This window comes from Melopsittacus undulatus, chromosome 16, assembly GCF_012275295.1.
Source record: "Melopsittacus undulatus isolate bMelUnd1 chromosome 16, bMelUnd1.mat.Z, whole genome shotgun sequence".
Lineage (NCBI taxonomy): Eukaryota > Metazoa > Chordata > Aves > Psittaciformes > Psittaculidae > Melopsittacus > Melopsittacus undulatus.
Genome location: NC_047542.1, coordinates 4,406,279 through 4,430,326, shown reverse-complemented (window position 1 = coordinate 4,430,326; position 24,048 = coordinate 4,406,279). Strand labels below are relative to the sequence as shown.

The window sequence follows — 24,048 nt, the reverse complement described above, 5'->3', positions numbered from 1 at the left end:
CCACCTCTGCTGCTAGGAAAGCAAGCAGGGCTGGAGCCCAGGCACACACCCATTCCCAATACTATCATGGCAGGGCTCCTCTGCTCCAGTGGTGAAGGTGGTTACAGGAAGGAAGTGGTGATTTTCAGTGGCTGCTGTTTTTGGCTGCACTGAAACAGGTACCTTCACTCAGGCAGCACACTGCAAACCGTCATCCAGCCAGAAGAGATGAACGAAGGGCTTCTTCCCAGGCTGTTGAAAAACCTGTTCAACTCACTAATGTAAAGATAAGAAAATCAGGTCACTACTGAGGTATAAATAAGGGAGACGAGCAGCTGTGAACTGCCCAACTCCAAAGGTCTCTTCCAACCCAGATCATTTTGTTATTCCCACTGTTGGGCTGGGAGGCACCTGGAACAACCCCCAGCTCCTCAGGGAAGAAACATACTGGTTCTTCACATGGACACACTGCATCCCAGGCAAAGGAGCCTTTTCCATAGCCAGTGTCTTTACAGGCCTGGGACACTCTCACCTCCTCCCTCCTGTGGCACCACTGAGCCATGCTTCTCTGGCACGAGGAGTGCCGACAGTGCCAAGGGAATTTCCAGGACAAATTCTGGATTCTGCCTGGAAAAAAAAAAAGAAAATCAGTGCACAGGAAAACCATTTTTTCCTTAAAAATGCCTAAAAGCCCCAGGAGTTGGGTGCTGTGGCCCCTGGACACACACAACCTCCCAAGCAATGCCACTATTGGATCTGGGTGGGGGAGATGCATGAGCAAGAGCCCCAGGCTGCAGCCAGCCACAACTGATCATTAGCTATTGTACTACAAAGAAAGGTGCTGTCTTCTGACATTTCAGAGCATACATTAAAGCTCCAGTCCCCTGTGAGCACAGACTCTTACCTCCTCGACTGCTTCCTGCTGTGCAGCTTCAGTCCACATGCAGTCCTGACTCAATCACAGACTGGTTTGGGTTGTAAGGGACCTTAAAGCTTATCCAGTTCTAACCCCTTGACTCCAAACATTTTCTTAAGCAATTTGCACATCTTAAAAATAAAATCCTTTATTGATAGTATGAATGTTTAACATGTTTAATGCCATCAGCTATAAAAATGATTAAAGACTTCAGCTTGGTACATTTGGCTTTACAAATTTACAAGTGTTAATGAACTAATACTTAGTGTATACATTTTGCACTTCATTATACTCCATTAGCCAGTGACAAATTGCAACAATGTCTGCTTATAACAGATGTGAGTTATAGAAGAAATATTTAATTGCTTCCACACAATCTACATCAACAGTTAAATACTAACTCTAAATGTCTTACTGTATTAGTTGGATCCATTTTAATATCTTGTGCTTAGTTTCTCTCAGAAGATAGGCTACTAGCAAAAATACATTCTTTTGCAACACCCCCTTCCCATATTATAGTTTAGAAGAAACGGTACTCAGTGCATTTCCTAATAGACTTCATCATAGTATATCTCTCTCTATAGAGCTATTGATAAAGAAAGAGGATAATACCATTTAGATTAATGTAAAAGCAAAGAAACACGTTAAAGCAGTGTATACAAAAGCCTCACTTCTGATACATGGGCCAAAAGAAATCCATCTGCCCAGTTTTTACAATTACTCTCATCCAGAGGAAAAATCTGCTGGGGATACTTAAAAAGTTACAAAAGTAATAAATGTGCTTCCAAAAGAGTCACTGCCCATTGATCTCCAGGCTGCCCTGTCTCCGTCTTGGTAGTGCACAGCCCATACCCCCAGATTAGGAACAGCAGCACATAATACCACAATTTAAAAGGCTACTAAAAGGTCTGTACAAACTTCTTGTTTCAGTCTAAAACCTGCTGGAGCTGTGTGGGGGAGCACAACGGGGTCACCTCGGACAGCAGAGCTCTGGCATCATATGAAACGAGACTCAAAATGAGAAGGAACCCATCATCAGGCCATGTACAGCAGCACATCCCCCTGGCTGCCACAGGGATCTGGCCCACAGTGAAGGTGGATGTGTTCTGTCTGCTTAAATATTGACAAATGACAAGGAGAGCGTGTCTGTGGCAGAGGGAAGCCATTGTGACGCTGCTGCAGAGGGAAATGCTGAACATGGAATGACACTGAGCAGCGAGTCCAGCTGCTAAATTTAGGATCAGTTCACATGCAACACCCGAGGTGATTAACTCAGGGTTGTGCTCAGCCTCTGCCACTGATCTGTGGTGAATCTGCCTCGTGTTCCTCCCTGCAGTGACTCACAGAAGCAAGCGTGCAGTGCTGCTGAGCGATGGCAGCACCTCTGCAGGGAGCACGGCACTGCTGGCAGCAAACGTGCCTGCACAGCATTCAGCTGCTTCTCCTGTCTTGGGCCCAAATAATTTCTCACATTCATGATTTGCCTCAACAGATCAATTCCTCACTAAGTGATTTTTCTTAATCTCATTTTTCTCCTATTAGGCAGAACACCAAGAATAAAGATTTTCCTAATACATCATGTATTTAGTATGTATGTGTGTGAAGCTACTTACACGTATATACATACTCAGTTACACAGCAGTAATGTTTTGGGTCCATATCTGCAGCCTAAGCAAGCCAGCAAGATCCCAAAAACCTTGACTGGGTAAAATCCAGGTCAGCCAGACACAAATGACAGAGATGAGGAACGTTATTGCTTTTGTTTCTAAGAGAAGATCCCATGTTACTGTTGCAAAAACACCTGTATCATATGGACTAGTGATTCCTTTTTCAAGTAATAGCGAGATCTTTGTCAAGTAATAGCAAGATCCTTTTCTCAGAAGTTCTACACACAACAGTAGAATGCTTGAAGAGCTTGAAAATTCAAGGTGACACACCAGAAACCAGAGTTTAGCCAGTTAAAGCACACAAGCATCTCTGCAGAATGTGTTATGGGAAAGCAAAAAGACCTACATGAACAATGGATACTGAGAGAAAAGTAATCTGTGTTGTATTAAGCTAAATTTTACCCTAAGAGACTTGTGTGTGCTTCCTCAAATAGCTGTGTCCCAAAGGACAAAGAACGGTTGGCTGTGTCAGCCTGGTGCTCACCTTGCAGGATTCGTAGCACATTTGCTAACTTCTTTTAGCAAATGGAAAGAATTCAAAAGAAAAACAGTGTTGGTTTCAACATTCAGGACTCACAGAAGCGTTAGTTTCTGCAGCTGGATGGTCCCCCCCCTCCTCACGTTCCTTGGAGAATCACATTCATATTGCAGGCTTAGATCAGGCACTTTTTAGATAATGTTTATCTGGAGTAAAAAGTCTGCAAAAGTTAATTCTGCATAATTTAAAGTAGCATTTCAGTCCCATTAGAGGTTGATAGTTAGGTCCCACCACACAACTGTGGTTCTTCTTTGTATTTGACTGTTGCCAGGAGACATTCTGAGGCTACTGTATAGCTGTGGTTAAGGTTTCTTCATAAACAAAAATATTTTCCTACCTATTCAAAAAAGAAAAAAAATACACTAAATGCTTTATACAGACAGAATCTGCTACTATGGAAATAAATAACATGGAGTGGAAAACCAGTGTCTTAGCTCTAGGATGCTAAGCCATGGAATGTCACATTCACATTTGCTGGAGACTAGCTGCTAGTTGGCAGGAGTATCTCAATGTCTTTGCCATTTGACACTACAGTGTTGTTAGAGCAGCTACTTGCCACGTCCATGGAGGCACCCAGTGAGGATGCTTGGGAAGAGGTTTTGGTTAGAGGAGCAGGAGCAGCAGGTGACTGAGCGAGGCCAGGTTTCTTTGGGGGAATGGGAGGAGGGTTCCCTCTTTCCGCTCTAGGAATGGTCGGCGACTTAATTCCAGGAGACAATGGGCTTAGTGGGCTGGAAACCTTGCCAGGGCTTTGAGAGTGACCAGATTCATTTTTGGGGCTCACAGCATTTGCCAGGTTTCGATAGTCTGTGCCAAAAGGTGAGCTGTTAGGGGAGACAGGTTTAATAGGTCCCTGCTGGCTGGTAAACCTGGAAAGGACCTGAGTGACTGTATTGCGGGCCAACTGCTTGGCAGCAGAGTTATCTGCTAGAGTAGGAGACAGATCCCGTGATGGTGGGCTCTGCAGACCACTGGACTGATGGTCCTGTTCAGCTTGAGACTGAAACTTGTGCCGAGCTGCATGGAAACGCTGATTGATCCCCACCTGGTAGGATGACTGGTAACCAGGGCTGCTTGCTGAAGCTCCCACTAAGCGTTTAGTCAAGACTGGGGAGGAACAGGGAGAAGGTGTAAGAGAGGAGGCAGCTGTGCTGCTGGGAGACAGCGTAACCCCACCAGAAGGGAACTGGGACATCAGATGTACCGGTGACTCTGTTCTTACAGGAGAATTTCCATTCTCAGCTGTGTTTTCTGAGGCTGCACCAGCAGGTTTCTCCTTCTGAACTTGGCTCTCTGGTGCATTTGTCTGCAGTAGCTCACTACCTGTCTGCATATCTGTATCACAATGACCATTGGATTTTGCATAGGCATGAGTAGGTGTAGTAGGGCTGGGAGATGTGGTGTGCACAGCTTTGCTTGTGCTGGCAGGATTTGCTCGGTCTGCCTGCACATATTCTGTCTGGCAAGACACAGACTTCACCAGGGGGCTGTCAGTTGCAACCCCTCTGGACACCACCGAGGGGCTGGGCTGCAAAGGCTGGGTAGGATTGTGCTCCTGGCAAGAAACCTGCAGCTCTTTCAGGGCTTTCTTCAGACATTCCACCTCTTCCTTGAGTGCTTTTGTACGGTTTTCTTCTCTGTTCAGTTTGGCTTTCAGCTGTTCTCTTTCAATGTCAAACTCGGAGAGCTGCTTTTCTACTTGTGCTTCCATCTGTAAACCCCGCTTCCTCTTCGACGCCAGTTCCTCTTCCAGTTTACTCACCTTACTCTTCTCTTTTTCCAGCTTCAAGCTCAATTCTGCTGTCTTCTGCCCCTCTTCAGCTGCTTTGGCAGTGGCTTTCTTGCACTCCACTACAAGCATGGAAGACAGTTGCTTGTGGCGTGCCCTCTCCTCCTCCAACTGGCTTGACAGCTTCTTCTGTTCTTTCTCAAACTTCTTCACCTGGGATTTTTCAAACTCCAGCTTAAAAAGAACATAAAAAGTCTGTAAGGGAACCATGAAACCCTGAAAACAAATAAAGTATAATGTCTTCAAATGAAATGGTGTTACCATGTCTCTTAGAGAAATTATACAGTAAAAGATGGCAATGGTTTAGAAAGAGGTTCTCACCCCAGGTATCTGCAAGAGTCTCACACAACTCAGGCTGCAGGTGTTAAGAATTATTACCCACTAGTAGTTTTATCATGTATGAAATTGAGTTGACCTTTAGTGAGACGTACACCCAGTCTGCCATACACTCACTGAACAAGCGATCTGGAGCAAAGCTTCCTTCCACCTCATTTACCACTTTGTTGGTTTGCCTTTTAAAGGCATTTAGACTTTAAAATGCTGATGTGATATGTATGTTGAATAAAGTCTACAGCGCTCGAGTAAGAGAGAACAGTAGCTTAAATATTTATTATCATCTCTGAATAGCACCCCCAGGAGATCTTCCATGACTTATTCTAAATTCTGAGTACTAGAGAGCCCTATCATTTGTAAGTACAGGCTTGTTCTTGAGAACTTCTCACATTTCAGGCTGAAGTAACATTTCAATTGCCCATTAATAGCTTTTAGCACTGCTCAGCTACCAAAACACCCCAAAATACTAAGGTTCTTTTTCATATTTTGATATTATAAAAGCTAGGAGTGCCCGGCAGAGGAGGGAGGTCCCTGCTGATCCTTCAAAACAAAGGTGCAATTAGACATTGCTACCGAGCTCACCGCCCAGGAGCCGGGTTTCTGTGGGTTGGGTAGCACCAGCTCCCTGAGCATACCTGCTGGGTGAGCCGCTCCCGCTCCTTCTCCAGCATGTAGGTGACATCATCCCCCTCCGCGGTGTCCTGGGCGTGGCGCTGCCGCTCCTCCTCCAGGTCCAGGATCACCTGCCAGGCAAACACCCATCACTGTTAGGCCCAGCACACTGACAAACAGAGAGAGATCAGTGCCTCCGCACATGGTCCGAAGACAAATGGAATGGGAGAGCAACCTCTGCAGCCTCAAACATCCCAATTCAACTTGAAAATGCATAAACCAGCTTTTGGACAAGTTATAGTATTACACTACTATTTCATGGAATCAGAGACTGGTTTGGGTTGGAAGGGACCTTAAAGCTCATCCAGTTACAACTCCCTGCCACAAGAAGGGACACCTTCCACTAGACCAGGTTGCCTTGAACACTTGTCAGCCCCTTAAGGCACTGGAAGCTTCTCTAAGGTTTCCCTGGAGCCTTCTCTTCTCCAGACTCACTCTAACAATAGTAATATTTGGTACAGCTAAGTCAGTTTGTGAAAGTCAGGAAAACCTCACACTGGATGTATGTTAATTTCATTATTAAATAGCTAAATTGCATGCTTCTCCTCCAGATTGCAAAACAACCTCGACAAGTCCACTTTCTCTGTCCTTTGTATGATGCCCCATGAGAATCACCTGACAGGACCATTAACTTTATGTTAACTTAAACCCCAGCAGAAGTGGAAGTGCTGCCCAGGGAAGGTGCAGCCCAGAGACACAGGGCACTAACAATTACTATAAGATGATTCTCACTCTGGTTTCAGCAGCAATTCACACACAGGCTTCTCCCTCAGTTTCTTACCAGGGATTTGAGGACTGCTGTGCAAAGTTTATTTTAAAGAACATTAATTTGTTCTCCCACTTAAGAACACGATGAGCTCTTGAAATGAAACTGCTTGCCATAAGGACCCAGTTAAGGAGCTCCTTCAGCTTTCATGCTGAATTACATGAATAATTGAAATTCTATTAAACTCAACAAAAAAAAAAAAGCCAGAATGCAAACTTCCCAAGAGACTGCTGTTATCTCACCAGCAGAACTCTAGGCTCTCCCAGCACATGCTCACCATGAAGCTTCCAAGCAATGCTTAAAGATATTTAAATACACAGGGAACGTTCTTATGGAAGGAGACATGAAGGACAGAAGAGGAAGGGAGGAAAATATCTGATGCTAATAGCATGATTTAGCTCAATAGGTGGCTGAAAAGGGAAGCACACGGCCTTGCTGTTACTTCCAGTGACTTAGAGGACAAACTAAAAGCTAAAGATACCTCCAGCTGCCTACCCTAAGTATAGCATCTGTGATTTAAAAGTCAAGCTGGCTGGTTCCTTATGTCTTAGCAAGGTTTCTGCAACAAAAATGCTTCACATTATTCACAAACAGAAAGGAACTTGCTCTGTATTACCCCCATCTAAACAGATTATGGGAAAATAAACTTTAACCCACATGTTGATGAAACAGAGGGTTCAACTTTGAACCTTTTGATTAGAAACAGAATGTGACTACTTGTCTTTGAGATCTTTGTACATGATTTACTAAGCTTAAATCAAATCAAGAGTGATATACCTCTAGCCAAAAGTACACCTGGATCTCACATTGTGAAAAGCAACTTCTAGACACCGGGGTAACAGCACCAGCTCACAGCTTGCCACAGGTGCAAGTGAAAGCAAAAATGCCGGCTGTTTTTTAAAATGGAAATGTATGTGAAGAGTCCTGCAATGCAGGTGACTGTAGGGATGCTCCAGAGAGCTCCTCCCAGTTGTGAATTCAAGTGCTATACTCTTGGGCAATTATTCTCTGTGCTGGCTACATAGCAGGGTCAAATACTTCAACCATTTTGACTTGTTTAAACATACTGCAGGACAAAACAAAAATCACAGAATCTTAGAATGGTTTGGGTTGGAAGGGATCTTAAAGCTCCTCCAGCTCCAACCCCTGCCACAGGCAGGGACCCCTTCCACTGGAGCAGCTGCTCCAAGCCCTTGTGTCCCACCTGGCCTTGAACACTGCCAGGGATGGGGCAGCCACAGCTTCTCTGGGCACCCTGTGCCAGCGCCTCAGCACCCTCACAGGGAAGATTTTTTCCTAATATCTAATCTAAAAACATTTGTTTTTTTAAAGGCTAACCTGTTACATAAAGTGAATATGTTGTAGCAAGACTCCAAGAAGCAGAGTTGAGTGGACTTCTGCTTTTAGACTTGTGTGCAGCTCTACGTTCCTCCAGTAAACTACAGCACACCAGAGGAGCAAACCTCTGTGAAGTAGGGTCTGATGTGGAGCAAGCTCTTCACTGATGTCAATGTATGTTAAAGCTATATAAGAAGAATAATAGGTGCTTTATTAAAGAGGTCAAATGGCATTAAAAACAGTTATACTTTTTAGGAAAGCATAAGGAGGTGCACTTGCTGGTACCAGCTCTTCGATTATCCTCGAGAACAAGTCACAGGCAGAACAGTGATATGTTTGCTGAGAATTCAATCTTCCAGGGACCTTTCGGTAAGCTTTTTGGCAAGCACTGTACCTCTCAGTTGTGAATGAGCTTGTTCCCTTTTGTGTATCTTAACAAAACCATCTTGCATACATTTCAAATTCTGGAATTACGATTAATAAGCTTACCGGCTGCATTGTATTGAGTGAGAAGTTTAAACAAAGGTGCAAAGTTCTTTCAGTTACCAAACCTCAAAAATATGGTGACTTCAGCAAAACCAATTATCAAAATGCAACTATTAACTTCTGCACATCTTATTAGAAGCAAAACCTACCTTTCTGTGCCTGCTTTCTGCAGCAGCTAGTTGGGATAACATTCTTTCCTGCATATTCTTGCAATGTTTCATCACCACTTTCAAAATAGATAAGGGATTGGAGCATACTGGTTGCTTTTCCCCATGATTTCCCTCTTTCAGAGTCTCAAAATCTCTCTGCAAAGCCATTAATGGATCACTGATGTTGTACTTCCCATAGCGTTCTTCAATGAACGTGTCTCTATGCTGGGCCTGCAATACAAAAACAAATTTGCAATTTAGTATACTTAACACAAAAACTAGCTGAAGAAGAAAGTACTTTGTAAGTAATGTTCCTCTTCCTAACTTTTCCACTTTGAGATAGAGATCTTCACACAATCTGATTCATATCCTGTTATCTGCGGTAATAATGAGAGTATTCAGACAGGAAAACACCCAGGTGTGTCATGGGCAAGGTCCCTGGTTAGCAGACAGGACAGTAAATCTCAAGTCAAACTGGTCAATCAATATACCTTCTGAACAGCAGTGCAGTCCCTACCACCGTGGTCAACTCCTGCTCTCCACATAAGATACTGAAGCCTTGGAAAGCTTTGCAAGACTCATGTGTCTTTCCACAGCTGGAACACAAGCAAGTGCACTCTCTTCACAGGCAGCCTGAAATAAGCCTGAGGGAGGTTATATGAAGCATGTGCTCAATTAGTTTCTCAACTCTCCCTCCTGTGTTTCAAAAGAACAGCATCTTTTAAGCAAATGGCCCCAATCAAGCTAGAAACAAAGCAAAATCTTGCTTGAAAACACAGCTTCTCCACAATATATTCAGTTGAACATCCTCATACCACAGCTACCTGCTATGTCCATGGTTACATTCCACAGCTGTGAGAAAGGAAATAAGGAAAGTAATCCTTGCTCAACAAACGGTTTAATCATTTACTGCTGTATCAGTGGAAGAGCAGTTGGGCTGTTTCCTTGACTGTCACCATCAAAGACTTCCACTGTTGAGCAGTTAAAGAGCTGTATTCTCACAATAGCCTATAAATCTGTGAATTGTTAATAAAATCCTTAATGTTCTCATCCAGACTAAACAAAGTGTAGTTTTTCAAGAAGGAAGATAGGAATGATTAGGTTTCTTTTGGGGACACGTAAGAATTAAAGAATATCACATGTACGAGGCTTTACATATACAGCATTTAGAATCAGCCATTCCAGCTGGAAATCTGTTTGTCAGGATACCAATAGCCTTATCCTACTGAATGACTACTGTGAATTCGTAAACAGCAAAATTTCATAAACACAGATATTAAAATATTATCTACATGTTTACCACCATGATAAGAAACCATATGAAAACAGACATCCATGCAACAAAAGATATGAGGGAAAACTGGACTGAAGAGAGCCCTCAGAGTTGATCTATCTTGGCTCCAAGAGATGTAAGCATTGATTTCCAATGAAACAGTTACAGGCTACATGCCCAGCATCTGTGGAAGCCTGTGACAGCGTTTTGCTCCAGTGTGTATCACCCACAGTGCAACCCCGTGCCCAGCAAAGCTGCTGTGCCCTGCCAGGAAAGAACATCATCCACAGCTGAGGCTTAAATCTGATTCTGCTTGATTCACTACAGTCATGGTAACCAAGCCTTATGAGATAATTCACACCTTTTCTATATTTTGTGAGTACAGAGACCTAATAGCAGCCTTTCAGTACCTAAAGGGGCTGACAAGGAAGCTGGTGAGGGGCTTTGGACAAGGGGAATGGCTTGAACCTGCCCGAGGGGTGACTGAGCTGAGCTCTTGGGCACAAGCTCTTCCCTGTGAGGGTGCTGAGGCGCTGGCACAGGGTGCCCAGAGAAGCTGTGGCTGCCCCATCCCTGGCAGTGCTCAAGGCCAGGTTGGACACAGGGGCTTGGAGCAGCTGCTCCAGTGCAAGTTGTCCCTGCCCATGCAGGGGGTTGGAACTGGGTGAGCTTTAAGGTCCTTTCCATCCTAAACCATTCTGTGCTTCTATGAAATGCATGAGTGAGCTCTAGTACCTTTAACCAAAGCAAGCTAAAGTAGTTACATTTAAAGCATACATTAGTATGTGTAATTAGCAAAGCACGGTGTGACTTACAGAGGAAACACTACAAACTACTCTCTTCTTTACAGAGCATGTGTATGACATGTTTTTGTTTCCAGTCTGCTCCAAGTAAATGCTGCACATTCTTGGGCGTGCTTTGGCTTTCTGTGTACAGGCTGCTCACCTCGGAGCACCCTCAGGAGCACAGAGTTCAGCCATTCCAAATTAAGCACAACAGCTTTTCAGAGCTGGTGACGGATTCTTAGCACAAGCTCCACAAAACCCTGACTCTGCTGATGCTGTGAAATGGCTTTCAGCTGTCGCAGGGTGGAAAACAAGGATCTGCCTTGAATGCAGAATGAAAGGGTGCCAGCCCCATTGTGTGCTTCCTCAGAAAGCCTTTCACCTAACAAGAACAGCAAACTGTCACCCATTTCTCACGGGATTGCCTGAGGACATCTTTTAGATAGGAAAGACCAAGTCCGACTAAAATGATGCCTGTATTTACTGGAATGGCTGTTTTCTGATGTCCCTGTATCAAAGGCAAACACTTCCCTCAAGCATACAAGAGCAATTGTGATGCTCTGAACACCACACCACACACCAGTTGGTACAGAGATACTGAAACACAAAAGCTACAGCTGAGCTGTACAGGTCACAGGACTGATAGATAAGCAATAAAGCTCTGCTTTACTCAAACAGTTGTTGAGATTTGTGCTGGTCCTGCCTGTAAGATGCAACCACATGATTTGCATGAATCAAAACTATACAGAAGTCAATCTCTGTTCTCAAAGGGAAAAAGTCTGTGGGTTTTCTTGATGAGTGACATAAACCTGAAACAAATTAGCCTGCTTTCCATATCTGCTCCAGAACAAAATCCAGTTAAAGTCATTTGTCCTATGGTACGGGTTTGGAGTTCTATTTTAACCCTTGCAGTAAGCAAATACAGAGGAACAACTCACACTCAGAAACACCCCTCCTTCTTCATCAGTAATATCTACCAGGAACAGTGGATACCTTTGATCAGAGCTTAAGATATTGTTCTAACTTTACATTGCAAAAAAAAAAACAGAAGAGGAAGGAAAAGCTCAGCCCTGGAAATGGGAGGGCAGCCCTGGATAATGAGCCACCCTGGTTTAATGAATCACAGGAAGAACTGCAGCCTTGTTTTGATTTTCTGTGAGGGGCAGGAATCCTCAGTTATTCTGAAGAAGTTACAAATATGACTCAACCAAACCTCACTAGAAGCTCGCAGGGAATTCTGGAGTGACCCACACATTCAAGTCTGTAAATACCAAGTGGGATATTCATCCAGCTGGCCTAACTGCTGGGACAGATGAGCTGCTCTTCCCTTAAACCCAATGCACCCTGGAGCTGGTGACTCCACAGCCTCATAGAAACACAGGAGAAACCCACCAGGAGGACACCAGCGCTGTAACAGGGCAAGCAAAGAGGGGGACATTTGAAAGGTTTACTTCTGGGCAAGTTCCTTCTAATAAAACCCAAAGAACTGGGATTAAAATCACATCCCTACCTATAACCTCTGAGTTTTTGCAATACTAAAGGTGGAACATAAGCCCTGTTTTCCCTCTGCTCCTCACAGCACAACTCTTGTTGAATTTAGTGGGGTGGTTTATTTCCTGTCTAGGAAAGAACAAGTTCTTCCTTGCTACTTTGAGCAATTAAGTATTTTCCTGACCTAGCATGACAAACAGATGAGACTGTCCTAACATTCACAGCTTTCTCAAGTCCAGCTATTCTTCAGCATCCAGCAGAGCATAAACACTTATTTACAATTGTCTAGACTATGAAAAGCCTCGAACGGGTCACCTACACCGACCACATCCAGCTGACAAAACCAAACCAAGTGCTTTGGCATTTATGCCACCAGGCACTTGGGCACATAATCTACATGTTATTTCATACAAGTACTGAACTGTCACATACGTGAGTGACTTCTCCAGGGCTTACGCTCCTCACTGAGGCCACTCTTCAGCTCAGCTTCTACTGTCACTGGAGGTCACATACAAACATCTCCAAGAGTTTTGATTTTGTCCTGCCTGAACTGAAAATCCATCTTAAATCCAGTTTCTGTTCAACTTTCAAAACAGCAAGTATCTTGATGATGGAGGAGAAGTATTCTGTTAGTAAGCCCAAAGTGTGTGTGTGGGGGTGAATCAGATTCCAGGATCAACCTATTAAACACACAAATGCGCAGGAAATCAAGCTTCCGTAGTGAGGAAACAAGGTTACAAAAAGCATTGTTAACTTAGAAATGGAAAATTTAATCCGGAAAACCAGAGATGACAGACATACTTAAAACAACATCAACTGTGCTTTGAAAGAAGATACAATCTTCTGCAACTAGAAGGTGTTCTGATTTAGTACCTCTGCCATCTCAAATATAGGTTTTCTACCAATCAATTCAAACTCCAAAAGCAACTAAATGAACTATTCAGCAATTTTGAAGATTTTTAAATTGTCCTCCCCCAGTAGGAGAAAAGATAATACTTAAGCTTGGGCTGCTCATAAAAAAAAGAAGCAGCTATGCACGCTAACTGCTCGTAAAAATGAAACTCCTGGTACTCAGCAGAATGAGGCATACACTGAGGGTACCACTTGGAACTGGCTGGCTTGGAGCTCAAGCTGGGGTAATGGATCACTGCTAGTCCTTCTGAATATAGATAATGCTGATTTTATGGAGCAGAAGCAATACCTGACACAACTGCAGAGATGTTTCCTGGGCAGGCTGGCAAAGCAGAGGCTTTGTTTTGTTAGGAAAAACTACTATTTCCTCCTGGAATTTCCAGCCTGTTTTGGGATGAGAGTTTGTCAACCTATTTGTGAATTTTTATTGCTTTAATACAAGGTTTCCTTGTTTATGTGACACTATTTTCTCCCTGCCTTCAATCATCTTTACAACTTGTTTTACTGGAGAATTTCCAAGACTTGTTTCAAGTATATTTTTGGTCACAAAGTTGAGTGTTACATTTGCCTGCAATTTTAGAGTTTAGCTTTCAAGCCTCGGCACAACACAAACACCCTGTTATTAACTGCAGCTACTGTGTAAGCAGCTCTCCGGCAAGAATCTGCACAGAAGTTCCTCCTTTATGTTGCAGAGAGTGGTATAATCTTTAAATAGCTTCTTACTGCCTTGAACTTCCTTATTAGCTTCTCTCCCCAGAGACAGATATTGGGAATAAAGACAAGCTGAGGTCACAGCAATTGCTGAGAGAGAAGCGAAATGGGGGTGGGGACCACTTGCTTTGCACAGGAATAAATGTCAAAAGGCTGGAGTGGGATTCTGAGTTGTCCTGTAGGTCCAACTCTGAAGCAAAGCCTAGCAGAGAGTCACAGAGCAGAAATTACATCACTCAAATGCAGTATGTGTCTTAATTGCCATCATTACATCAAGCGAACAAACCAGATAAACGAGAGCTACCCAGCTTTGCCCACATCAGACCTGTTATCAGCTTGGAAAAATGTTAAGAAGCTTTCTCAGGATATGTCAAGCAGCACAAAACTGTGACTTCTTTCCTTTTGGTCCACAGCATAGACAGTACATGTCCCAGTAAACGCCCGGCCACGCATAGCTCCAGCACAATGGTGACGATGGTCCAAGAATTGCAGCGTGCTCACTTTGGTCACCATTAAAACAGGAAACCTGATGACACCCTGACAGCTGAAATTAAGAGCTGGAGCCATTCCCACACCTCTCTGCTCCTTTTTCAGCACCTATCTGTGAGAAGGTGAAGAGAATCAGCCTTCCAAAGGACACTGGCTGCTTCAATCAAGAAATAAACCAAAACCTCCCCAAATCTGCAAGAGAAGCCATAAGAAAAGCCTGCATTCCAGCAGGACAGCACCCATGGGAACACTGCTACATCTAAGCTGCTTTGTAAGTGATGCAAAAGCCCATTTTGCCCCATCTGTGAAAGATTTACTAGCATCTGCAGCAAGGTTTTATATTACTGAAGTTTTTGATTTAAAAAAGAGGTAGAGAGTTTTTTGAAACTGCACTGTAAACTCGGTTTCTAAATCCACTGACAAATGAACACTTAATTTTGCAAAGCATTAACAGTGCTTTATAGAGTGAATCACTGAATTCAGAAGCAAAGCAATGAATACCAGCTCCCAGTCATTAATGCAAAAGAGACAGTTTCTGTTCCAGTGTAAATTGCCTAAGGCCTTATTAACATCAAAGAACAAGCCAGAAAGCTGTTTCCTGTTTTCCAAAAGTAAACAGAACTTCACTTCTAATGTATGGAAAGTTCTGCTTTAAAGAACAGGGGCAGGGAACAAAGTACTCTAACATAGCAATAGAGACCATTTAAATATTGAATTGTTTCCAGTCACGGTGTGCTATTTTAGAAGACTAACCTGTGGTTCACACATGCAATCCTTTCCACATGGCAATGAGGACTGAGAATCAGCCCTCAGTATTATGCAACTCTCTGACAGCATCTGTTTTTCCTGGATGATTTAAATACAAATATAACTACAGGAAAGGAGCACAATAAGAAATGAGACTTAAGGTCTGTTCTGAGGGGAACACTGAGATTTATGTAGTGGACAAGAAGATACTTTCAGGCAAAGAAAAAAGTAAAGCTTTTTCTCGAAGAGATTTTAAAATAGAGGAAGTAAACTGAAGCACTAGAAAAGAATAGGCTGAATACAGTAAATTTGTTAATTTAATCCTTTATGCTGGTATCTCATGATGCAGTTTGAAATGGATGTTAAAAGTCAAGAGCAGGTCTGCTGTGAAAGCACCGGGTGCGATGATGGTCCCCATCATCAACACCCACCACTCAATTAAACACAGTATACGAGGAAAAAGAGTAAACCACAGAAGAAAACCCCAACAGTGAAGGCCAGAAATCAGCAAAGGGCAAATCATAATATACCAGAGGCATCAGTTTGAGGTGACCTAACACCCACTCTTGATAACACAAATCTGAGCACCAGACAAACCAACCTTGGGAATTAAACCATTTATGCCAGCACGAAGAGGAGAGTGCAAAGAAATGCACACAGAGAATGCAACAAGGAAGAAAGGGTGAAGATTTGGGGAGGGGAGGCAGAGAGAAGAGAGGAAAGTGATGGAGCAAATGAAGCAGGCTCTGGAAAGCCTGGCACAGAAGCCCGGTTTTGACACAGTGAGAAGCAGGGCCAGTGCCAGCCAACAAGTGGCCTAATATCATGAGGGAGAGGAAAACTATTTTAGGCTTTGTCATCTGCATACATGGATTCTCTCTGTTAAATGCCAGATGCTAAATGTTTTTCTTTAAGCATGCAGGAATTTCAGTTACTGCAGCCTGTGCAACAATCAAATTAAAGGTTAAGAATGAAGGTACTCCTTTATCTGCAGGGGCTTGTTGTTTCCTATAATGTACCAAAGCATCTCCCTCAAACATCCAGAGAGCTCAGAAGCATTTAAATCTGAATTAGAAGTTAAATTAGCCTATGAAGGGAAATGAATTTTTCTTACTATATGGGAAGTAAATAGGCAGATAAACCTCTGACTTTCAACCACTGACACTTATGTGTCTAATGTAACTGCTGGAGGAAAACACCATCATAGTTTAAGATCATGCAATACCTTAACGAAGTTCAGGTTCCACTCCACCTCTAACATACACATGCAACTACCAAGCCTCCAAATGAATCCAACTGTAGAGGCAGAACAGACTGTTCATACCACTCGAGGAAGAGAAACAGCAGCAAGACCACTGTCAATCCCTGTGTGTGAAACAGCCAATGCTTCCACTAGACCTGAATGTTTCAGCCCCTCTCAGTGCAAGTCTAGTCCATGAAAGTCAAACAAACGCTCTCTGAGTTTCAATCTTTATTTCAGAAGGCTTTTTCTTCAGGGCTGTATTTTTACATGTATCAAAACGTGAGTAAACACATCAGTGAAGTATGTTTTCCTTTAATTATAGTCTGAAACAAGGGGAACACAAAATCACAAAATGGAATTTATAAACCTTTAGAATTAGTTTTAAGCAATGTTAAGTTCAATGGCTTTGTAACAGTAGCAGTGGAAAATTACTGAGGTGCATAATACATAGAAAAAATAGAGTACAGGTAGAGAACATACTGGCACAAGATAAATCGTTATAGTTGATGTGGTCTTAAGAAAAACAGTCTAGTAAAACAGGACATAGGGATAAGGAGTATCTAGGAATAGTAGGTGTCCAGGATAGGCTACGGGGAAACAAACTGATAAGTAGGAGGATAGGAGGGTTATTATGTCTGGTGCTAGCGAACCAATTAAACTGGTACAAGCATCTACTGTGCGTGCTTCAAAGGCTGTCAGAAGTGATGAAGATTGTTGGAAGAAGTAAACGACCCTCAGAGACACCACCACAATTCTGTACGCATGCGGGGAGCTTTCTGGAAAGTGATGTAATCCATACGTAGCCTCATGAATATGAATGTGTGCCCAGGGACTATATAAGGATGGCTTGTGTAGCAATAGGGGGACACACGTTAGGAGGAGTTATCCCCCATGTCTCCTGGCGCCGCAATAAAGAATACCTGCTTGTCAGCTTGGAAACACTGTTGGCAAGTTTGCTCCTGGAGTTTTCTCCGAATCAAGTCACACACAATAGAACTGTTCCAGCCAGTAAAGCACTTGTAAAACAGTTACCACAGTTACTATCAGTAAACAAAAAGAAAAGCACAGCAAGGCCATGAGCCAGCTTTTACGGCCCTTTCCTACTACCTTCAGCTTTCCTCACATTCTTCAGGTGAAATGCTACAGCATATCCCTTCCAGAAGGAGGGGAATACAGCACTAACCTTTGATTAGCTTGGTATTTTATACTGCATAATTATCAAGCATAAGTTACAATTTCATTTAATTTCTTCTCAGTTATGAGCACTTGACAAATTATGTCAAAGGGTATTCTAATTACATTAGTCTCCTCATGCAAGAGGGAACTGCAGGTTAAATTTCAACAGGAAAGAGAATTGCTTTATGCTACGAGAAGGTACACAATAACAATCCATTGGAATGGAGGAGCTGCTGCATTCCTTCCCATCTCTCCGCTCCATTACATGCATTTCACACTGCAATATGAAAGTGATGCTTGTTTTCCTAGCATGTTCTGACCAAACAGAATGAGAAGACTGATCCCAGGACAGAGGAGAACTTTGCAAGTCTGCTTCAAGAGAGGAGCTGAGCATTTCACACCATCAATAGCCAATAGCTTTGAGAGGGGGTAAGGATACTCCCCCAAAATAAAAAGACTGTCTAAATGTGAAACCAGTTAACAGTAAGTATATAAGCATCCTAACTGTTCAGGAGGAAAAGCTCCCTCCACCCACCTAAAGGTGGTTGTATTTGGAATCAGGCAAGAGAGTTCCTGTTTTAAGAAGCCCTCCTTGCTAAAGGAAAACAAAACCATCAGAGAAAGTCTGATGGGGCTTTTACATTTCTCACAACCACAGAAACACTTGGTTCTTTATCAGGAAGGATGAAAGCACATGCATAATGCTGTATTTCAACACTGAAATGCTTCTTGCAGCCAGCCTCAATAATGAATTCCAAGACATAGACTAATATGCAGCATTTATTATCTAATACTAATGATATTAAGATGGGAATCTGAACCAGTAATAAATCTTTGTCTCTGAACTTCACCTTGGATCCAAGCACTCTGTAGAACCTGTAGTAGTACTGTTGTCATTTCTGTCTCTTATCACAGTACTTAAAACATACCTTTAAGGCTTCTATGACAAGATCTCTTGCTTCCAATTCTCCCTCAAGAATGCTAAACAGTGTCAGTAGTTCTGGTTTGCTGAGTTTTTCCAGATTCATCCTGAAAACCTGAAATAAAGGGAACACAGTTTATTTGGTATTTCTTTGTACGTAGAAATCAATATTCTAAGCTATGAAACATCATCTCCATTTAACTTCAGCTTCCCCTTTTTTCAGGTGCAGATTACACAAGGCAATAATTTTCTCTTCAGCTTCCAAAAGCAGTTTCCAAACCCAGTTGTAGAAGATGCCGTTTTCCCCTTTTCTCAAGGGGTCCTGAACATATGCACACCCAGATGGTGTAGGCAGAGTGTATGGGCTAACATGACAGTGTAATATTCACCAAGAAGTAGCCAAAGTTAACAGGGGAGGGAAAACCACAGATATTTAAAAGCCATACTACTGTAGACTGTACATCTGGATCCCACAGCTGCAAACATCACTGAAATGAGACTGAAAAGCTGTGATGAATGCAGCCCAAACTGGGCCACCTACACAAACATAACAGTGATGTTAACATTTCAGTGCTACGATGCACTTCCTAGGAATGCCAGTAGGAATGGAACAGGCCCAGAGCACTTTGCAAAAATCAATACCACATAAACCCCACACATTTAATTACTATTCTTTCAATATCACCATAATTTATTAAATATAATTTTACTGTCCACATCAGAATAAAGATCCATCACCTGCACTGCACATACAGAAAGCTTATTTCCCCCCCCGCATCTTTACTGATACACTTAACATTAATAATAAGCCTTTTTATTTTAACTTTAACAAATGAAGTAATTTTAGAGACTAAATTCTTGTCTCTGATGCAAATATACCTGTTGATACAGTCCTGTGCTTTGCACAATAATCATGCTTTTCTGTCCAAGTCACACCCGGCTTTTGCCATTCCTTGCATCAATCAGAAAACGTTACAGCACAAAGCTACCCAGAAATATCAAATTCCACCAGCAAGTGATAAAGGGTTAACTTAACCTTTACTGGAGAAGTGTATCCAGCTGAAGCATTCAGCTGAACTCTAATTTTTCTGAAGTCACTGCTACTTTACAACTGATTTGCATAACTGTGCCTTGGAGAATTATGCACAAATGCAAGTTCTGTCTTGTTTATGCCAAAGCAGTTTTCCAGTTGCTGGGAATGGAAAGTTCTGCTGACAGAGAGCAGTAGGCAGCCTTCACACAGCAAGAGAAATCAAAAATCTACTGCGTACCTACTCTGTTAAGTGGGCAGGTTTCTCATCATGCAATCACATTCTTGCTTCACGCAGTGTTTTACATTAAATTCCATACAGCAGTAAGGTTTTCTTACAGACTTTTTGGGCTCATCCTACTGCTGGCATTAGCTGCTCAAGAGAACTTGAGTGGAAATGACCATGACTGTCTGGGGTATTGCAGCTGTTCCAAAACCGTTTCCACTGGACACTGTGTATCTGTCAGCATGGCATTTACAGCCCCTACTGCAGAGCCATTAATGTACATTCAAGAGGAAAACACACAAACAGAGCGTTTGGAAAACCTGCTCATATTCCTCCCTACAGCTCTGCATTCAGCTCTGGGGCAACAACATAAGCAGGATATGGACCTGTTGAAGTGAGCCCAGAGGAGGCCATGGAGCTGCTGCGAGGGCTGGAGCAGCTCTGCTCTGGAGCCAGGCTGAGAGAGCTGGGCTGGGGCAGCCTGGACAAGAGAAGGCTCCTGAAGGGGAGACCTGAGAGCAGCTCCAGTGCCTAAAGGAGCTGCAGGAAACCTGGAGAGGGGCTTTTTAGTAGTGACAGGACAAGGGGGAAGCTCCACAGGGAGCCTGGCTAGCCAAGATCACATGGAGGGAGCATGACTTACACCTTGTTCTTGTACAAAAAGGAGAAAGTGCAACAGAAGCAGCAAATGAATGCCAAAACATAAATGAGCACCCATGCAGGGTACAGGTTTTAGCCTTTGACATTTACCATGCTTATGTTGGCACACTAAGTCCAAGCTGCATCACTTCCTTGAGCAGGTTGTAAACCTAGAACATCTGACTGTGTGCTCAGAAGATGCACAACTTCTTTTCAAAACCACCTCAGTCCTTGTTCAGACTAAATCCACAAGTGCCTAGACTAAATGATGGGAAATAGCTGATAATACTGATGGGAAATAACATTTTTAACCAGATACTCATCAAGTTATGTTAGTTTTGTGGTGTTGTAAACCAGAACTAAAAAGAAGTTTTTTGGGGGATCTTAAAACAAAGAGCATCGTCTATCTACACTGCCCCAGACAGTAAACTTTGAACATGGACTTTCAAATGTGACCACATCTGTGCTTTTCTCTTACAAAGAAATTACATGGAAATGCACAGCTGCATCTCTCCCTTAGCTACCAGACAGCATACTCTTAAAGTGAGGACAGCTACTAACTGCAGTTTGGTCTTTTAAAGCTATTAGTTTGGGCAGTAATCGTTTCTATTCTGTATTCTAAATACTCTGATTGTGACTTGTCTTCACCATGTTATAGAAATAAGCCATACTATTTTTACCATGCCTCTATGGCTACAGTCTTTAATCAGCTTAATAATATAAACAAGCCCTGTTCCTAAAGTATATGGGTAAAAATACTTACAGAAATAAAGAGCAGGAGACAGTTTGCACAGTAATCATTTATACAACAACAACAGGTAACATTAAAGGTATATAAGTGGTACAACCTCAGTTTCCTTATGTGCAACCTGACCTTGAACTGCTCTGTTCGCCTAAGTTATCCTGTGCTGCTAAGGCAACAACAGCAAATGCTACAAAGAAAGTCACAGCCCCACAAAACTACCACTAAACTGTACTTCCATCCTGCACTGATTTACAGGGAACTTCTTAAAGCCTTGGAGCACACTGGGCAGATGCCTGTGACAATCCCAGGCACTCCCTTTCAAGGGCCACTCCATACTTGGGAGCTGAGAAGTGGAAAGAAAAGCTCTGTTCATTTTACCAGAGCAAGAAGCCTCTCTGGATCAAAGCGCTAATGAGCACGTATTTGAGTTCCTCCTCCCCTATCCAAATCTGAGTCCTTCCCCAGCCCTCCAGCGTCACAGGCTCCTGAGCTGACCTTTCCAAGGCTGCTTCCCACTTACGCGTCCCTGTGCCTTCCCTTGCCCTACTTTTAATAAAAGATCACACCAACCCTATTCAATTACCCAGTTCTCCCCTCACGAGCAGTCCTGTTCTGCCAAACTGACCTGTACTCATGAGCTGGGAAACCTGAGCCATTATTCCCAAACCTTTAAGCAAGGGATAGAGTTTCACAGCATTAGAAACAAAGATCCAGAACCACGCAGGGCATACAACCGCTTTACATCCAGCACAATATGCTGGTGAGTCCCATCACACAGCTCACAAACCGCAAGGACCTCATTATTTAGTCTGATGGTATAAATATTTTCCCCAAGTCTCAGATATGTCACCATTTTTGTACAATAAGCAAAAGTTCAGAGAATAAACAAAGATAATTACTTACTGCTTGCCTAAAGGCTCCTTTCAGCTACACTATGGAGCATTAAAGAGTTCCCTGGGCAGACCCATCCCTACCCTTGAAATAGATGGAACTCTTCTTTTGGAAAGTTATTTTCCAGTATTTAACTGAAAATAAATATCAAGACCAGTTTAAGCATAGGCACCACCACACCAGCTAACAAACTAGGGTAAGTTATCTCCGGCATGTGCCATTTCAGGAACAAGAGATAAGCTTCAACAGCAGCTCCTCCATGCAACAGAATCACGCTATAATGACGGTGAAACCATCAGAGGTTCCATCTCGCTTGGGCTTATGAGCATGAACCAAGTCAACCAATGCTGCCAGTGCAAGAGAACTTCACGCACTGCCTTCAGAAAAGGTTTGAGTTGCTGTGCAGCGACCAAAGAGCAGCCAGAGCACAAAGGGGTTGTCGAGGGGAAGCTTCAAGATACTCTCCAAGCTCCTGGCTCAAAACTATTCTACTTTTATTACAAATACCATGAAGAACGCAGCTTTTCGTTCCCTTTTCCGTGGAGGGAGGGTATTTCCTTTTCTTTCACAAGCCACAGTTCCAGCTACACTAGTGCAACAATGCCTCTATGTCTGTAAATCCTGAATCAGTTTCATTTACTTTTTTCCTGTCCCTAAAGAGGAACTGATATTTTCCAGGAGCCCGCATGGGCAGTCATAATCACATTCATATGAGAGCCTAAATGACTAGTTTGAAAGCTCCTGATAGACAAGTTTTTAAAAGCGCTGCTGCACCTATAGCCCAATGTTTGAGTCGTTAAGGTAATTACACACTATGTTTGTATAATAAAGAACCTAACACACACTTTATAATTGCACATCCACAATGCTCCCTGGCGTTGCATCAGAACTGGAGAGAATCGGTTTAACATAGTCAGAGAATTGGGGTAACGTGAGCAGTGTTTAAATCCCTCGCCTCTATCTTGGAGGTGAATGGAAAAGAGACTTCCCCCCCCCCCCCCAAATCCTCCTCCCCTCGTTATTTATTTCAGTACTACTCCGCATGGTACAAATACATAAAATTCCCATTGCAAGGATTACTGGCGCCCCAGGACAGGCGCTAGAGCCCCTTGCGACTGGGGTAAAGCTACCACCGCGGCCCCCAGCCCCCTGAGCCGGTCAATGCCCGGAACGGGGCAGCCGCTCCGGGTCACACCGGGTCACCGGGTTCCTCCGGTCGCGGCGGGGAGAAGGCCGGTACCGGCCCCCCGCGCCCTCCGGCCCCAGGCACCTGCACCCTCAGTCCCGAGCTGGGGTGTCGGAGGCCACTCCAGGGCTGCGCTCGGCCGGTGCCTCCCGAGCAGCCACGGGTACGACCGCGGCGAACAAAGGCAAATACCACAGCGGAGCTCGGCGCGTCCCCCTGGCCTCCTTCACGCCGGGGCCGCCGCGGGGGAAGGCCACGGGTCCTGGGGGACCTTGGGGGCACCAACCGACCCCCGCTTCACTCCCCCTCGCCTGTGTCCGGGCAGCGGCGACGCCAAGCTCCGGGTAACATCCCCCCCGCCCCAAGTCCCTACGTTCGCACGGCCTTCGCCACTCCGGTACCCTCCACCCCCCCCCCCCCCCGGTCCCGGCCGCTGCCGCCCCCGCCCACAGCAGGGCTCGGCTCGGCTCGGCCCTGCCGCCGCCCCTCTCAGCCCCCGCTACCCGGGCCGCCCCGCACCTGCTGCAGCGCACCCACAGGAGGGAAGGCAGCGCCAGGCCGGACCGAGCCCGGCCGCACAGAGCAGAGCCCTGCGGACCCCCCCGCCGCTCCCCGCCACCGACCTGGCCCCGCGCCGCCGCCACTACCGTGCCGCTCCGCTCCCCATCCAGCTGCCCCGCCCCTTCGCGCCCGCCTGCTGAGGGACGGCGCAGCTACCAATCAGAGGCGCCGCCGGGCGCGCCCGCCCGCCAATCCGCAGCCTGGGAGGCGGGGAGGGGGCGTGGTCCGGCCGGCGGCGGCAGCAGCAGCCAATCAGAAGGCAGAACCGGGGCGAGGGGGACGGGGCAGCGGCTGAAAATCCCTTTTGTTCGCGGCGGCGGCGGCGGAGAGAGCGGCCGGCTGTGATTGGTGCGTCACTTCCGCCGCGGGCGGGGCTTGGGCGGTGGCT

General features: G+C 44.4%; 1 protein-coding gene across 2 annotated transcripts; it reads right to left on the bottom strand.

Moving 5' to 3' along the window:
• Nucleotides 1-1,025: 1,025 nt before the first annotated feature.
• On the bottom strand, nucleotides 1,026-23,793 carry CTTNBP2NL (CTTNBP2 N-terminal like). 2 transcript variants are annotated; one of them, XM_034069819.1, is made up of 5 exons: nucleotides 23,723-23,793; nucleotides 18,390-18,497; nucleotides 8,634-8,864; nucleotides 5,858-5,965; nucleotides 1,026-5,063 (listed from the first exon to the last, which is right to left on the bottom strand). In XM_034069819.1, the coding sequence occupies exons 2-5, from the start codon at nucleotides 18,486-18,488 to the stop codon at nucleotides 3,582-3,584; spliced, it is 1,920 nt and encodes a 639-aa protein (XP_033925710.1). In that variant the 5' UTR covers nucleotides 18,489-18,497; nucleotides 23,723-23,793; the 3' UTR covers nucleotides 1,026-3,581. The 2 variants fall into 2 exon arrangements, with proteins under 2 accessions (XP_033925710.1, XP_033925711.1); XM_034069820.1 differs by lacking the exon at nucleotides 23,723-23,793 and adding an exon at nucleotides 23,619-23,687.
• Nucleotides 23,794-24,048: the final 255 nt, after the last annotated feature.

Excerpts from the sequence above, each read along its gene's own strand:
- CTTNBP2NL (XM_034069819.1), bottom strand. The coding sequence starts at position 18,488 with ATGAATCTGGAAAAACTCAGCAAACCAGAACTACTGACACTGTTTAGC. Across the intron at positions 8,865-18,389 it reads TTGTCATAGAAGCCTTAAAG|GCCCAGCATAGAGACACGTT; the intron begins GTATGTTTTAAG and ends TTTGTATTGCAG. Across the intron at positions 5,966-8,633 it reads CAGAAAGCAGGCACAGAAAG|GTGATCCTGGACCTGGAGGA; the intron begins GTAGGTTTTGCT and ends TTTGCCTGGCAG.